Source organism: Pundamilia nyererei, unplaced genomic scaffold (assembly GCF_000239375.1).
Source record: "Pundamilia nyererei isolate P.nyererei 1_Seehausen unplaced genomic scaffold, PunNye1.0 scaffold00236, whole genome shotgun sequence".
Taxonomy (NCBI): domain Eukaryota; kingdom Metazoa; phylum Chordata; class Actinopteri; order Cichliformes; family Cichlidae; genus Pundamilia; species Pundamilia nyererei.
In genome coordinates, this window is record NW_005187637.1 from 317,977 (window position 1) to 335,146 (window position 17,170).

The 17,170-nt window shown below is 40.9% G+C and overlaps 3 protein-coding genes across 3 annotated transcripts; 1 reads left to right on the top strand and 2 right to left on the bottom strand.

Moving 5' to 3' along the window:
* Positions 1–231: 231 nt before the first annotated feature.
* On the bottom strand, positions 232–7,726 carry wnt7ab (wingless-type MMTV integration site family, member 7Ab). The gene is made up of 4 exons (XM_005749057.1): positions 7,389–7,726; positions 6,562–6,788; positions 3,786–4,057; positions 232–1,914 (listed from the first exon to the last, which is right to left on the bottom strand). Exons 1-4 carry the CDS (start codon positions 7,457–7,459, stop codon positions 1,432–1,434), a joined length of 1,053 nt encoding a protein of 350 aa, XP_005749114.1. The 5' UTR covers positions 7,460–7,726; the 3' UTR covers positions 232–1,431.
* A 670-nt stretch (positions 7,727–8,396) lies between these two features.
* Positions 8,397–13,104, top strand: fbxw12 (F-box and WD repeat domain containing 12). The gene is made up of 10 exons (XM_005749059.1): positions 8,397–8,627; positions 8,709–8,746; positions 8,853–9,019; positions 10,125–10,249; positions 10,675–10,881; positions 10,967–11,131; positions 11,299–11,509; positions 11,996–12,177; positions 12,325–12,455; positions 12,599–13,104. Exons 1-10 carry the CDS (start codon positions 8,529–8,531, stop codon positions 12,696–12,698), a joined length of 1,425 nt encoding a protein of 474 aa, XP_005749116.1. The 5' UTR covers positions 8,397–8,528; the 3' UTR covers positions 12,699–13,104.
* Positions 13,105–13,142: 38 nt separating this feature from the next.
* On the bottom strand, positions 13,143–17,170 carry ptpdc1b (protein tyrosine phosphatase domain containing 1b). Its single transcript, XM_005749058.2, has 10 exons — positions 16,884–17,170; positions 16,432–16,527; positions 15,832–15,997; positions 15,605–15,685; positions 15,361–15,479; positions 15,147–15,284; positions 14,042–15,045; positions 13,595–13,777; positions 13,389–13,499; positions 13,143–13,279 (listed from the first exon to the last, which is right to left on the bottom strand). Exons 2-10 carry the CDS (start codon positions 16,475–16,477, stop codon positions 13,148–13,150), a joined length of 1,980 nt encoding a protein of 659 aa, XP_005749115.1. The 5' UTR covers positions 16,478–16,527; positions 16,884–17,170; the 3' UTR covers positions 13,143–13,147.

Here is a 17,170-nt window from a genome sequence, read left to right on the forward strand (position 1 = left end):
CCGCATCACTTTTTATGGCAACAATATGACAGCTAGGCTTCCTTTTCTTTAATTTACAGTTACTGATAAATTCACTAAGACATGCTAACTCATTCTGAGACATATCACAACTGTTCAAGTGTGTTTTATCCACATAAAGCTATTTCAGAACATTTCTTTATGGCATAATCGATAAAAAACCGATGTGTGAACAAGAAATAAGGGAACTCGTGTCTTGTAAGTGTTATTCTTTTCCTGTATTCCATCAGTAGTAGTCATGAAATGCAGTAAACACAGACATTTGAACACTTATAAACAGTCTCTATCTCTTACAATATACAACTATGGCAGCGACAACAGGGGCCAACTTACATATATCAGCTTCTTTTTTTCACAGGGGTTTAAAAACAGACGTCGGTGTCAGAATGCGACCTTGAATATGCAAAATGTATAAATAAAACATTCATATAAAAATAGGCTTTTACAAAATATACTCTATTAACCAATGCTTACCAAACATGGAAAGTGTGCCTGTGGTTTTTGTTTGTTTGTTTGTTTGTTTTTGATCAATGATTCCAGTTAAGCTAAATCAGCTTGAAGTGAGGTGGAGGTGCCGCTGAAGACGGTCAGTACAGCATACAAGTGCAGCCTTCTACCTCACGTTTCTAGACTAGCAGCAAACAGAGGGAAGACGAACTCATGAGAAGGTCAGAAGGTCAATTTGAGCAGCCTACAGCATTTTCATCTGGAACAACATTAGTCTACAGCAATACGGATTATTCCAGACAGATTCAATTCCAGTGTCTTAACAATGAACAAGGTTGGATTTCTTTAATAAACTCATGACATTTAGTTTTTGTTTTTTTGTGTCCATATCGGACAAAATCAGTAGTTCTTTATAGAATAAATTAATATTAATTACTTTTCATTCTCTAAATACAAGTATGTTAAATATTCCAAATTGCTGCTTAATTTCATCTGTGCACAGGTGGCATTGGAACGACGGCAGTGTGTGCTGCCTGGCATAACGTCCACCATAATTTATCTGCATTGGCAAAGTCCAAGCAGTCAGCATGTTGGTACACGTCCATGTAGCTTAAAGTCTTGACATTTAATTTTAGAGACTCCCTTTGTGGTCACCCACTCGCATATGTCGGGCTACATTTTTTTCCCCTTTAACAGTGGTTGTCACAATGTTTTGCCACTACATCCCAACGAGCAGTCCAAGAAGAGGGGTGAAGAGCTTTTGTGCAAAAGAATCATGGCGCCTCATTTTTAGCTTACTGTATATGCAGTACAGTAGTTCCTCATGATGTGTGTAAAGACTGTAAAAGCAGCCTCTTTTTTTCTTGTAAAGGTTGTCCGTTAAAACACTAAAAACAAGACCGCTCACATGCATACATCTCACACACGCACGCACAGACTCACACACACACCATCCAATAAATATTCTCATTTGCATGTGTACACCTCTGTCCTCTCGCTGCATGTGTTGCATTTCACATAGCAGCACCACAGGAACTTGCAGTTGCACTGCCAGACCCGGGAGTACTGGTGTGTGTTGTATCCTCGACCGCAGCACATCAAGTCGCAGCCGCTGATGTGTTGCATCATTGTCTTGTTACACACCCTTCCCTGTGTCCCCAGGCTCCCCGTGACGGGGTCCGCCTCACAGTAGTTAGGAGACTTGTCTATGTACACCAGCTCTGTATCCGTGGGCTTTCGGTAAGAGTACGGCTTCTTGATCTTGAGGAATTTAGGGCGCTTGTTGCGGCTGGCTTTGACTGGTTCCACGTGTACGGCGTGGGCATATTTCTCCTTGAGAATGTAGCCGAGCTCGCGGAACTTGGGAAGTGTAGTCCAGCAGGTTTTGGTTGTGCAGGAGCCCGAGACACCATGACACTTGCATTCCAGTCGCATGTTCTTCTCCAGCACCTAGACACAGAAAAGCAGCTTAGTAAGGTAGTAAACACACTCCAGTGATGACTATTTTACAATCAGTTCCTGTACTATAATGATGACTTCACTGGTCATATTAAAATCAATCAGAATTTGTGTGTAATTAAAATTGAAACTATGCTTGCATATCCTTACATAAAACTGTTTCAATCCATACTTCAACTTCAGCGAAAAACGTGCAGCTTATTAAACAATGTGACTGACAAATACAGTACGGCTAGGGATTAAATACAGCCCCACCACATAACAGTGTGGTACCATATGCACAGAAGCCAAAATAATGTATCAGATTTCAGGCTCTGTGTGTGTAGTTACCACACACACCACACAAATGTCAAGAGTGACTCAACAAGGCGCCGAGTGACTGGGATTACGGCTAAAGCCTCAACTGATGACAATAAGAAGTGCCATTGACTAAACTACAGTTTTCTTTAGCAACAAGGTCAATTGCAGTTTCCGTTTTTTTCTGAAATGCTAGGTGTTTGGTATGCGATACGGTCTCCTAAAGCCATTCGTGAGAAATTTACCTGTCTGTGTTCTTGACAAGTAAACTGTAAGGAGTAAAAACCCAAATACAGACGTGTGAACAAGGACCAAAAAGAACAAGTTTTCCCTGAGCAAACCACTTCATAAAAACCTTGGCTTCACTCCCTAATCCATCACTTGTCCTGTGACCAACACTTGTGACAGCCATTGTGTGGACGTCTTCGACCAGGGAGCTGTGAACGCTGCTCCTGCTCAGTGTCACTGCTTTTGATTAGCATAAGTAAAGGAAAACAGAGAGTCTATTTATTTGCAGAAAGAATAGGAAATAAGTGAGACGGCTCAAAGTTTGAATCCACGAGTAGTCCTTTTCGTTGGGAGGCAGTTTAGCTGTCCAGAAAAGCCAATCTGAATTCACCGCCCTGAAATGGGTGCAGAAAATTATCTGCTTGGTACTATTGTGTTAGGAGGCTTTTCAGCCTCCGTGTTCAATGTGTCGGTTGTGGGAATCAGGCTCTTTTGGCAGAGTCAGAGAGGGAGAGAGGATATGGGTTAACTTGGGCAAAGCCTTAGCTGTTGGACACATTATTCCACTCAGTTTCCAACTTCTAGACCTACTGGAGTCTCTTTGTCATTCTGCAGCGTTATGCAACCATCCACACAAAAACACAGGCACAGAAAAAAGATTAAAATCAACATCTAATTAAAACTAACTCTAACAAAAACTGTCTAAAATCTAGTTTTCAATATAATATTGTTGGCTTCTATTATGTTTTCATGTTGTGATCATTTATGTTTTGCTTAATTTGTTTGCTTGGGGTTGTTTTTGCATTTTATTGTGAATAAAAATATAATAAACTCTGAGAATTGACGTAAGCAGTGAATTTAACCTGTGCATTAGAAAGTACGCCTCCATAGAAGCAAATATTACCCAATGACAAGCAGCCCCAATCGCTAAACTGTAAACAGCCCCGAGCTGCATGTGCATGCACATTGCACCTGATGTGTGTTTGTGCGAACAGAGAAATTGTGGGTGGGGATTGTCATAAAGGTAACTGTATACTGTCCCAGTGGTGCAAAACATGAGGGGGACTGGGCTAATGCCTTTTTGTACCGTGTCAATCTGTTTTCAGTTCAGAGATCTGGGCTGTAATCAAACCCTGCCACTTAGACAGCTAAAAGCAATCTTTTATTCCACTCCTTGTTTAAGCTTGGTCCCACTGCTCAGTGCTTTGACTCACTCCTATCAAAGCATTACCAGCTTTAGACTACTTAAGATGAATTCACCATTATATTTAAGTATGGAAAAAAGGACGTGGAGATCGGAGCAGGACTTTTTCAAAGTCCTCTTGCTAATTACCTACCTTGCGTCCCACCTCGTTATTATGGAGGTTCATGAGTGTCCTTGCATTCTGTTTGACCTCCCGTGCGTCAATAAATACTTTGGAGAAGCCTAAGCCGTAGCTGATATCTGCTGAGCAGCCTCCCCACTTCCATCCTTGGTCTTTACTGTAGAAACCCTGCTTCTCCTTGTCACAGCTACAGTCACTCAGGTTACCCTGTGTACAGGCGGCTGTGATTGCATGGGCCACCCCTGCTGCGATGATGGCATAGGTGAATGCAGCCTCTCTACTGCCTAGGGGAGCGGGGAAAAAAAGATGATGAATACTATGATAATGATGTGTAATAATAAAATGTAGGCATACATTTAGATTTAATTAAGAGGGGAAGATTATAGTGTTTCTCCTTTACTATAAAAGAAATACCACAGAATGTAAGAGGTTGTTTAAATAGGAAAAAGAGGTCAATTATTAACAATATGTGTGCTTACATTACAGTCTTACTAACATATCGCTCAAGGGCTACAGTGTTTCGAAACCTGACCCGGAAACTGTCGTGCCCGTGAACCAAAATGTCTGCAGGCCGTACCGTCAATAAAGCCGTATGAATAAGAGAGTTGTCGGCAAGGAAGGGCTATTGATCCACTTAGAAGCTGTCACATTCTGTGTAAACTCATAAGGCAGTCACATCAGAATCTTCATTCTGCTGTTATCTAGTTCCAGGCCCAGCTGACAAATCATTTACACACGCGAAAATATCGACAAATAACTAAAGGTTAATCTGAAACGGCTCAGACAGGAGTCAAAAGACAGAACCTGAAGCAAAGCTCCCAAGTCGAACGAGCTGAGAGACAGTCTAATATCGCTTTTAAATGTCTTATTTGAAACCTCAAGTGTAATGTAAACAAAGCAATTCAATGTTGAAATGTTCCCAATATGTATGTTAGCATTCTCAAACAAAATCAGCAAGTATGATGTTTTAGTTTCAGATCTATGATTCATTATAATGCAAACAGGAAACCCCTAAGTGTATCATCCATCATATCTATGTGTAAATAAACTCTTCTTGTTACTATTTGCTCATAACAAACATCATACCTTCTTTATGCTTCCTCCAGCCACCAAGTTCACTACGTAAAGCTGCCGTGTTTTTGATAAACAACTTGGATGTGAGCCCTTGCCATTGAAAAAAAAAAGTCATATTGAGGCATCAATTATTTGGACGTTTTTATAGACTTGATGGGCTCAGAGCCAAAAAAAAAGGTGTGTCGGGGTAGTCAGTTCCCGGTGCACCGTTGTTAATTTTTCCCCTCCACTTCTGAGTGCATGGGTTTACCACAAGAGATGGTATGAATACTTCATAACCTTGTAATGACAGAAGGAAGATCTTTAAAAGAAAGAAGAAAAAAAATCAAAAACCTGTACGTGTTGAACTAGGAGTGCCAGTTTACTCACACTTCAGCCTCTCACTATGCAGTCTCTTTGTATGTTCCTCATCTCAGACTAGTGCAACTACAAAGTTCAAGTGCAAACATAGCCGAGGTCTAAACTGTCTCAAATCTAGTGCACGTTGCGTCAACATTGTGTCAGTCACCCTGCTCATTCATTTCCAATTGTTGCTTCCAGAACAATAGCAAGCTACACAGCTCCACTCAGCCCAGGGATCAACAATGGTTTTCATTTACAACCATTCATCTTCTAAGCTAAATCTGATCAGTGAAACCAATCTATTTGGTACGGCTGTCCAAGCAATAGAGTTAAACTCCTCTTTTGGACACACAGACCAAAACTCTGGATTGGCTAAAAGCGCTCATTCAAAAGGGGACAGACTGTCAAGTGCATTGTTTTCATTTTAGAAGCATGAAGAGATAAACTTTTCTTTCCAAAGCAGCAGCCTCCAACAGCTGGCCCAAGCTACTAACCATTGTGCATAGGGCTATTTGTGATTTTTAAATTTTATTATCTTTAGCTGGGGATGGAACAAAAACATATTTCATGTTTTTTAATGCTAGGTAAAAAGTTTGACAAAGCCACCTCTGTTGTTCTAAGCCTTCCACTACCTGTAGCCATAAAGGCATCATAAGATAAAATGCCTTTAGTCTTGAGCAAACACTTTCCTTTCCACTATCTAATAATCTTTAATCCATTTTAGCAAACAAGCCACAAAACTTCAAAGATAATTGAGCATCCCCTGGAGGGAGTTCATCCCTCTTTACAGGAAACTTTATTCCAGCTGCAGGAACTCGATTTGGATTTATTTGTTTCTCTTATTTAGTACTTTCATGTCTTGCTTTCCTCTTGGCTATTCCTCACTGTAACTTATACCCGTGGTAAGACCGACATCCTTACAGTGAGAGCCACCCATCACTAGAAGGATAAAGACCAGTGGAAATGTGCCTCTAGAGACTCTAGGGGCTGAAAAGAAAAGCTGCCAACAGTGGCAAGAGTTTTGTTACCATGCTGGACTCAGATACCTCGGAGAGCCCTACTCATTGAAACGTGGGGCGCAAGACTAACCCAGATGTGAATGACTCCTGATAGTATAAATCCAACAATGTATTAATGAAAAACAGATGATTTTTCATATTTATGATGTGCAGGTGCTTGACTGGTGACAGTGAACACACACACACATATGTGATGCATGTCAATTTTTGGAGGTAAATCATAAAAAGAGCCAAATGCAAAGGCTGTTTTACGCACAATGCGCAAAGGTGGTTAATACACTGTGTTTGCTGTTGGGAGGAAAACTAAAGTTTCAGAGAGAAGGCTAAGCAAACGTTAACAGACAGCAACATACCCACTTTCAACTCTTTTCCGAAGACAGTCCTTTCTCCAAGCGCAGAGCAGTTCCAGCGCCCGTTTTTGAACTGAAACTGACACTCGTTGATGCCCATTTGGGCTCCCTCTCCGATGACGATAATGGCATCGGGGCGACTCTGGCAGATAATCCGTTGTCTTGGGGCCAAACCGGGGATCTTGTTACAGATTATACTCGCACCTAGGGCCACCACCGATGAGAAACCACTGTAAACGGAAGATGGATATGACTGAGAAAGCAGCCATCAGCTTCTTAGCTTTGTTAGCTTAGTTTTATTTTACATAACAGTCTAAAAACAGATGCACCCCGAGTTCCTGTTTGGTGTTATAAATTGGTGTAATACTCCAAGCATTTAACACGTCCGTGTGGATTAAATATGCTTTTACTATGTAATTCCAAATCAAGAGGAGATGGAATCAACATAATTGTTTGTTTTTCTTTACAACAGATTCTATCATATGTGCGAGCTCAGGTGCACCGCAAGAGTATTTCTGAAATTTACCTACAGTAGCCTACAGTTTCATATCATTTGAACTATTATGAATGTATGCGTTTTATGATCATTAAGGCATAATAAAGAAAGCGTGATTCACTTATAAGAGCAACTGCCATGTAAGTCCACGCTCCTCGCTGGCTTTATTTATTCAACTGCGTGCTTCTACCTGCTTTTGAGGAAATACGGGGCTCAGGAGTGGTTTCTGAAGGACCGACAGCATTTAACAATCCGCCAGTCCTCAACTTTTAAAGTCTTTTGTGTTGTGACTGACTTACGGCAACTGATGAGAACTCAAATGAACGCTGCTCACCCGATTTTCAAGTAAACAATTCCCAGGCAAAGTAAAACTCTTAAAATCCAGCGTCGTGTTCTCCGACTCATTTCGGCCCAGCTCTCAGTTTCATGCAACGATTCGTGGAGCTGATTAATCACTCGGTTCCCTTACGCTCCGGTCGATCACGACTCAGGTAACTCCAGAGGAAGTCCAAAGTGACGAAAAGCATAAAAAAGAGCAGCAGATGTTTCGGTACTTTTATAAATCACCGACTAGGGTATCATCCAAAAATCCCATTACGTGGCCCCTATCGCCGGGCCCTCTTGTCATTGCGAGGGTGTCACAGGTAACTCTTGGGGTGAGCAAGTGCGATTATCTCTGTCTCACAGTTCCTCTACTACCCGCAGGTCTTGGATATTTATCTGCTTCATCTATCTGGGGCGTGTTCATAGGAGCCATGGGGCCCTGCAGAAGAATCCCGCCAGGGCTGAATCTCAACAGAAACACTCACACACACACACACGCTTTCAAGCCTGCACACTCCTCTCTTCTTCATTCACCTTGGCTGATTAGGGTTTACCTAAAGGACGATATTAATAACTCAACGCGTTAACTCATTTTAAAGCCTTCTACTTTTATTTTGCCCAGGTTAACATTTTTGGATCACTGCATTTAACTATGTTTATGTCACACTTTCCAAAAAAGAAGAGGAGCAAAGTAAAAAGAAGAATATTTAAAACGATCCTGATTAAATCCAAGATCAGATTTTTAAACCGATTAGAGAATCTGATTGAAGAGTAGCCCCCTCTCTCAACTCTTTTTGACAACCCCCGGTTAAATTACGCCTTTATTGAATTTTGTATGTGGATTTATGTTGTTGTTTTTTTTAACCCAAAAGTAGAATTCGCCGGTCTCTTGTCCACGCACAATGCGTCTGGTGCGCGCAAGCTGTTGTGCGTCTCCGTCCCAGACTCTGTGGATCGCCTGTCTTTGATGATGGCGACATCTGGTGGTGCAGCGAGGACACTGCGGGTTAAAGCGAACTCTCCCTCCTTGTCCCTGGATTCCTTCCGTAGCTTACCCGTTTGCTGTCGCACTTTCTCTGTAACTTACTGAGGAGAAAAAATAAAGACAGTCTCTGCGGGAATATCTGTTTAACGCCGTATCGATGCCACTATGGACTCCTGTGAACCGCAGCTAATCGATGACTGCCTGATTCAAATTTTTACATTTCTTACCCAGGAAGATTTAATTAATGTTTCAAGTGTGTGTAAGGTAAGGAGTGTCCACCATGCGGAAGTAGCGCCAAAATAACAAAAATTGTGACTTGTGTCTGATTGCAAATCTGTATTTCAGGATTGGCATGAAGCTGCAGAGACTCCTTGGTTATGGAGGTGATTTGTTTGCCAGTTTTATAACATAAAGCGTGATATTAAAAGTCGATGGGCGTGGAAATCGTGATAACGCGCATGTAAACATTGGACTGTGTGCTCTCCTCAGGAGGATGTGTCTGCAGCGCTGGGGTTTCTGTAACCTCGCAGTCTTGGGGAGTGAACAGGCGAATCACTCCTGGAAGAGATACTTCCTGCGACGATCCCACTTGGAGAAGAACATGACGAAAGGTCGCACAGGAGGCTATACCTGCAAAAGCCTCAGGGGGCACACAGGTGTGGTCTGTATGTGTGTGCGCGTCAATGGAGTCTCCTTTACATCATTGTTAGTATAGTTAACTAGAGCTAAACTAAAAGAAGGAGGGCAAAATATTTTAGCTAACAACAATTTTTTAAAAAAAAGAAAGAAAGTGGAGTAAATGAATAAATATCAGGAATCAACTTTAAACACTGAAAAATGAAATTAAGCTGAAAACAAAATAAAAGTAAAATAATCTTGTATTAATCTTGACTGCTGAGGAAAATGTCCGTGCCTTTTACATGCTCAATGCAATAAAAATAGAAACAGCCAGTATAGTGACAGCCAGGATTGTCAATCACTTCAAACTTACCAATCTCAGCCTGGAAAGGATCAAACTCTTACAGTTGGAGTACAACTATAAAGATTATACAGTGCAGTATCTCATATATGAGAACCTTGGTGTAAAAGGGAGAAAGTGTCATTAATGGATGGGGTAAGAAGTAATTACAGATAATCCAGTAACCACCACAGCTGGAAAAGCTCCCTTGTAGCGCTCAGTCCTGCAGCGAGCCCGCGGATGATGCTGAGGATTTTCCTCTCAGACACCTCCGCCACAGGCTCAAGTTCCACCCCCAGAAGATGACCAGCCTTCTGGGTCATCTGGATCAGTTTGCTGGCACAGCTGCTTTCACCCCGCTGCCCCGGCATACTGCTGCATTAAAAAAAAGTAAACGTAACAACATACTTGCCACCATGGAGTGACAGAATATACACAACTCTGCAGATTGTGAGAATGTTATTAAAACATACAGTTTATAATTATCTTTATTTGTCAACAAAATAGGCACAAAGAAGTCGACAGTTAATCACACATTTGTGACGTAAAACCCGTTATGAGCTTATTAAATCTACCCCTAAAGACAAAAATACTCAAACTTTGTTTATTTAAAAAAAAAAATTTAAACTGCAAAACGCAAATTAGCAACTGATCTGTAGAAACTAACTTAACTCAAACTAAAAATAAAACCAAAATTAAAATAAGTTAAAAAAAATAGCAAAACAAAAATGTGACAATTCAGGCTTGCATGCCGTTCTTTATGTCTATTTTCTTTGTCTGTGGTCTGTTTTCCTTTCCATCAGGCCGGGTTGTGGGGTTTGTTTACCTAAAGGCAATTTCAAGCCAGCTTCCAGATTTCTGGAGCCACAACGCCACAGTCTGCAGTGCTTCTTCTGATGGGACGGTCCGAGCATGGAACATCCAAAACGTCAGTGCTAGAAGTATCTGCACCATTGCAAAGTAGTGTCTTATTTTTATCTGCTTAACATAAATTGTGCATTCAGCTAGATAAATATTGCCTTTGCTTTAAACTTCTGACTTAAATTGAATTTCTGACAGGAAACATATCAAATCTGAACATTATGTGTCAAATCCTGGTCTTTTCTGTCCGTACTGAAGCTTGGAGGATACATTTCTAATAAGTCATGAGGTTTTATTGTTTGTTTTTTAGATCTTCAGTGCCACAAAGTTAACGCAGAAATACTACACGTGCTGTACTGTTCTGTAACAGTATATATCTTTATTGCTGAGCCAAAATCTCTCCGACGGTTCTCCTGTATTGTTTGAAAGTCTTCTGGGAGAAATGTTTGTCACTTAGGCAGTAACACACAGTTGCACCCTTTTTTTTCTCAGGGTGAGCCCCTGTGGTGTAGTCCTGTACAGAGTCCTCTGATGAAGATTTTAAGTGATGAACAGCATGAAGTTGTGATCACAGCAGATTCTCAGGGCCTGATTAAGACCTGGCAAGGCCAAACTGGCCAGGAGTTGGCCTCCTTTTCTACTTCCTCATCACACTGTACACTGCTACAGTACAACATAGACAATGATTGGTTTCTAACCGTAAGTAACCACAGCATTTCTAAGTTTCTTATTAGAAAATGAAATACAATCATTTTAAAGTAAGATTTATTATATTGCCTTCCAGGTTGGAACTGGTCAGGGATCTGTGTGTACACTAGCAGGTCCTTCGTTGACTAAAAAGTCCAGTATTATAGTGTATGACACCTTTAGTGTCAACATACTCCTCGCTTCACCTGACAAGAAATGGATCACAGCTGGAACTACGGAGAATAACGATTTTTTTCCAAAGGTATTTGTTTATATTGTCTTCAGCGGCTCTGCTGTACGCTGATTCTTTTACCACATTACCTCTGTATAAGTGACTCATGTAGAAAATATATGTTGCACAGTTGGAGTAGTCAAAAGCATTTATAGATATAGAGTTCTGCATTTTGTGTTTTGTTTTTTTTCTGCTAGGTGTTTTACACTGAGAGTTTGACCTCTCCGTCTGAGGATGAAGAGCCCCTTTGCCAGTCTGTGCCAGTCATTGGGTGCCGGGCTGCTGTCTTCATACCCACCCAGCCTGCCAGACTGGCTGTCCTTCACCACAACGACCTCGAACACAAATATGATATAACCATCTTTGATATCATCATGAAAAAGACTAAGTACAAATCCGAGATCATAGGTGAGGACTCAGATATGTGCACACTAACTAGTTAAAGTCAGACTTTAAAACACAAAAAGGAAAACTCTTTACAGCCACTGCAGGTACTTGAACATATGCAGTTTGATGTATTTGTCGTTTTGAGTTTTGCTTACTTCCTCGAATAATAAAAATTCCATGATTTCAACACATATATAAGATAAGTAGATTAGAATAAAGTGTTAAAGCAAACTGTGTATCTATGTTTGTTTCTGAACACAATATTGGTGAGTGATGTTTCAGGGACAAAAAAGCCCGACATGCCAAGTACAGCACTCACTGCAACTTTGAAATACCAGAAAGCAGCGCACCCACAGATCCGTTTTAAAGGCGGTTTTTCAACTGGAAAAAATGATGTACCAGTCTTATTGCTGTAATTTTAGATCCACATGTTAAGCCTAGACTTTCTTATATTTTCTTAAATATTTGCCTTGTACAAGTGTAATCTGAGTCTCCTTTACATTTTAGTCCAGCAGGTCGAGTCTTTCCCCTTGACACTGAATGCCTTGTCCTCAAACATCCTCCTAGCAGCCAAGGATAGCAACTGCATAGTCCTGGCAGCTGGTGAACAACTATGGGTTTACTCACTGAAAGGAGTCATGCTTGCTAGCTTTAAAGAACATACTCTGCCAATCTCTTCCATATGTGTGGTAGGCTGTTTCCTCATTTGGAATTCAGAGACATTCCCATTAGCTGCTGAAATTCTTGATTTAATGCCGTACATAATACCATTTTTGTGAAAAGTTCACAATATTAGTGCCTGTAAATGATCGGTTTATGTTGTTTTCATGTTGCAGGACAGTTTTCGTGTTGTAACAGCATCCAAGGACCTTTCCTTACGAGTGCTAACCTGGAAAAATGACAGAGACTATGGGTTGACACTGGAGAGCCGATACCACTTACTAGGAGGCTCTCATACAATGTCCAGGTACTGTAAGCTGTGGTCTTTTAGTATCCCTTCTGTATCAACACTATCCATGCCATTTTATCATCAATAATTACTGAAAACAAGCATGTCTTTGACATTATGACCTGAGTATCACATAATATTTACACCATACTCTGTTCCAGAGGGTTTACTCACGTCGCCTGTGACTACTCCAGCATTGTGGCATCGGTTGAAGGGAATGATGGAAAAGATGTCCTAAAAGCATATTCCTTCAATGCCTGAGCATCACAGCCTCACAAAAGTGCCTGCATTTAGTTTGCACCACTCACTAGAGGGATCAACATTTCTTTTTTTGTTATATGCATTTTCTTTGGTAGCACTATGCTTATAATATAAATGAAAGTAATACAGTTAAGGATCCCTGTGGTACTTATGAGAAAGGCATCAGTAGTATTGTGTTGTGAGAAGTCTGTATAAGTGTAAGATTTGTGTTTGAGCGCTACGCTTTTAGAGCTGAGGTATGTGTTGAATGTGACCAGGCTTACGGCCCAGCATACTTAAAGAATACAGTATTCTCATCAGCTGTTTTTCACTATGTTATTTGGAATCTACTGAGGCAGGTTAACATATAAATGTTTATATTACACATTAAACAACTTTGACACAAGGCACAAAAGCATCCTTATCTTTCCACAGTGTCAGTGCACCAAACATAGATTAGTGGCTATATATTATGTTACAGGGAAGGGAGACGTGGGCGTCTCATCTGCTTCTACTGCAGATCTCATGTCCTCAAGAATACACCTTAAGACTCTGATCATGGACTCGTGCACTTTGCTGCTGTCCTCTGAATTAATATCCACCTGTTAAAACACAAACGTGATTCTTGAGTTGTCAGAACAAACTAGAAGCCGTACATGAACTGAATTATTCAATTGATCACAAGTGATTCAGTGTGTTGGTTTTTGTTACCCAGGTGAAAGCCTTGATAGTACGATTCAGGAATGTATTTTCAATCTCCTCTGGTATTTTCAGCATGTGAGCCATGCAATCCAATATGCATGTTAATGTTTCTTTAGGGGCCTAAGAGAAGATGACAAAGAGGATTACACTAAGCACTTTGGAGCAATTTAATGTGATACTGCTTTTGTATTAAATCTTAAACTGCACACACTCACCTGATCGAGTGTGTTTAGGATCGTTTGAGCATCCGTCTCGTCGGGGTTCAGGGCTTTGGCATCCTGAATAGAGATGACTGGCTCTTTAAGCTGCTCTAGCCACGCCCACATGAGTCCAGTGAGGATGAAGGGATCTCGCTCCATGCACAGCCTTTCCCATGCACCTCCTTGATTTAGCTCTGCCTGCATACGTGAATACACGTGTTTCTGTATTAATCCATTTCAAGATTGAGTGGGTTTCTGTTATTCTATCATTATTATCACTATTTTGTCACACAGGAAAAAACTATACATGGCAAAGACAAAAATGCTTTGGGAGTGGCTTTGAACAACACTCCATGCAGGTGTGGCTGTGAACTGCATACAGACAAAGCATTGTGGAACTAAGCTACATGCATGCTTTCTTTTTCTGCTATCACCACTCTAATACTAATGTGAGTTAAATACCTGCCAAGTCAAAACTTTTCTGTTGTGTTCCTCATGCCCATCGACAAAAAGGTCCACTGCCAGAGCTTGTGCCACAAGCAATCTCCTGGAATCCAGGGACAACTCTGACTGCAGGGTGATAAATGGCACCTCTGATTGTTCCTCTTTACCTTGAGATTTCACCCCATTCATTCCTAGCTCTTCCCTCTGCTCAGCCTTCCATCTGGACAATATGCTACCCTTTTTGGTAGGTTCATTGTTTCCTACTGACTCGCTACGTTGGATTGTTTTCCTCTTCACTTTCTTCAGCAGAATGGCTCCATCTTTTTGGTTTTCCTCATTCTTAACGCACCAAAGTGAGCCTGTTGAGTTGTGGGAGGTATCGGATGTGTTGCTACTACAACCATGAGACTGGGAAGCGGGGAACTCAGATAGGCAAATGAACATTTCAATATTGCTCTGTGACAGGGAGGTCAGAGGATGCGTGAGAAGGTTCAGCTCTGACCCCAACCGTCTCAAGTCGGACTCACTGTAGCTCAGACTTTTACGATGGTAGAAGATGGGGGGCTCGTTAAAATGTCTTGGTAAAGTGGGTGAACCTGGTAAGCGGGGTTCCTTTATATCAATATCCATCTTCTCGATAATGCTGAGACACATTTCAATGTCATGGATATCAGGGGCCTCCAGAATATCTTCCTCAATCACCTGTCGATTCTCTGCAATGTCCAGCAGCAGCCTAGACACTAACTTAACAATCTTTGGCAGGTGCCTCAACTCCTTCCTCTCATAGCCATGCAGCATATGTCTCTGACGGTTCAGGTACTGGGACAGAGTAACTGGATTGGATCGAGGCTCAGCACAGGAAAACACACTCCTTAAGGGGTTAAGGAATTGAACAAACTGTCTGACACAACGCAGCTGACCTCGGGTTTGGATGGAATTAGGGCGTTTGGCACGTACATATAAAATAGCCTGGTTGGCTGTCATTCTAGTAGCATAGGCCAAAAAACATGCTATCAGAACACCTGGAGGGTCAGAAAAGACATTTTGTTACCTCTGTGTAGTGTGCAGATGAAAGATTTTACCATTTCAAACAGATTTTATAGGGAACTACACGCAAAGCTACCTGTTCTGCCGAGACCAGCGTGACAGTGGATCGCTATTTTTCCCTCTTGCAGCGCAAAGGCCATGACCTTCACCATGTCCAGCACAGTGCTGAGGCTGGCCACGCCATAGTCACTCCAACCAAAATTATAGAAATAAACTGAAATTGCAAAATGTTTTTGGTTAAATTTACTGAACTCTACACTGCTGAATCAGGAATTTCATAAAGCACTTACTGTTATTTTCCATGAAGACCTCAGGGAGGTATGAAAACCCACTCTGTAGCTCCAGTGGATTGCCACAGCTAGCATGTTCACCAGGGATCTGCAAGTTGATCACTGTTTTAATACCATTCCTTCACACACACACACACACACACACACACACACACACAGAGATAGAGAACACTTCATTAGTCTTATTTCATCTGAGCATTCTCAGATAGATGTTGAAAACTGCTGACCGCAAAGTTTCGTATACCTTCTGAACTGATCAATAATGTTATACTTCTCAATGATTTCTGTTGAAGGTCTGGACATGGCAAGAAGGTGATCAGTAATCCTACAACAACAGTGGAGTGTATGTTACATAGCAGCCACCTTTCTCAGTTTACCTAACAGGACTTCAAAGAGACATTAAAATTGAAAACATCAAACTCAAACAGAGAATTCTGGTAAATTAACTACTGAAGCACAAAGATTGCCTACCAGGATGAGTAGAGGCCCCTAATGGCCTGTTGGTCATCACTCCAATAACTTGGATTGTCATACTTGCAGGCTTGACCTCCACAACCGATTGAGCACTGCATATGCCCAGGGACAACATAACGTATGGCTTCTCCTACCATTGTGTACTTTGATCTGGGGGCTCTGACTGCAGTTATTATAGAAAAATAAAAGGGAAAATAATAAAAAAATATAATATCACACATTCATTTATTTTAAGCTTCCTTTGCTTAAATCTGTTCTCTAAATGTAAATCAGAGTTATTTGATTAGAGATTTGATTAGCGATAGTGTCAAAATCCTTTAAGAAGTCTCAAATACACAACTGTTGCACAGCACAGAGATTGTCAAATGTAGGCTGTACTGTAACACCTAAATAGTTAAGATCATCAGTGCTCACTTATAAGTGTTTAATCCTTGGTTGGCATTGCAAGTTATCAGCGCGTTGCAGTAAAAATAGCTACTGTTCTGGCATGACTTTGATGTGGCTTTATTAGTGAAGTAAAAATACAACTGTAGCTCATCAGTTAATAACATTTTAGTTATTAAACTGAAGGGTTTGCAGCATTTGTACTATACTTACTGTATTCCATCAGAAATCCACCTCTTGTCTTTGCATGGGATGCCATATGAACAGTCACTTAGGCTGACGGTCATAGCAGAGCCTTGATCATGGATTCTAGAAAAATATATCTCATAAATAACTGGATGTCAAAACTCATAATCATGTATGACTGATACTGAGAGAACAAAATATTTTTAGATGTAACATGTTACAGAGAACTGTTTTCAGCAACAGTCAAAGATCAACATCATAAGTCACTTGCAGTCAAATGTAAAGCATATTAAACAGTTTCAAAGGATTTACCATCAGCCATTGTTAGCTTTTTCTCCCCCTTTTACCTCATCATATTACAGAATTTATTCTTACCCCTTAAAACCAGCATGCAGAAGAACCAAATGTCAAACAGCTTCAATCAATCAAACAATGAAAACTAAGTAAATAAAAAGAAAAATATTAAATCAGTTATTTACCTTCAGCAGTTGACTCACGAACATTCACAGCTGCTAGTGCCACCATTTCTGACATCAACCTCAACAGCTCTGACTGGCATCTTTCCATCCCCGGCTCTGCGTAAAGTCAATCCTGTGGCCTTACTTTATTTGATTCGTCGCAGATTATCTCCTGTGGGGGCAATACAAGTTCCCCTCGATCCTGTGTGCTCCTTTGTGAGAATCTATCTATCCCACCAGACCGGGAATAAATAAATATGTGATATGTTTTGAAAAGAAGCAGAGATTGTGTCCCAACTAGTTACGTG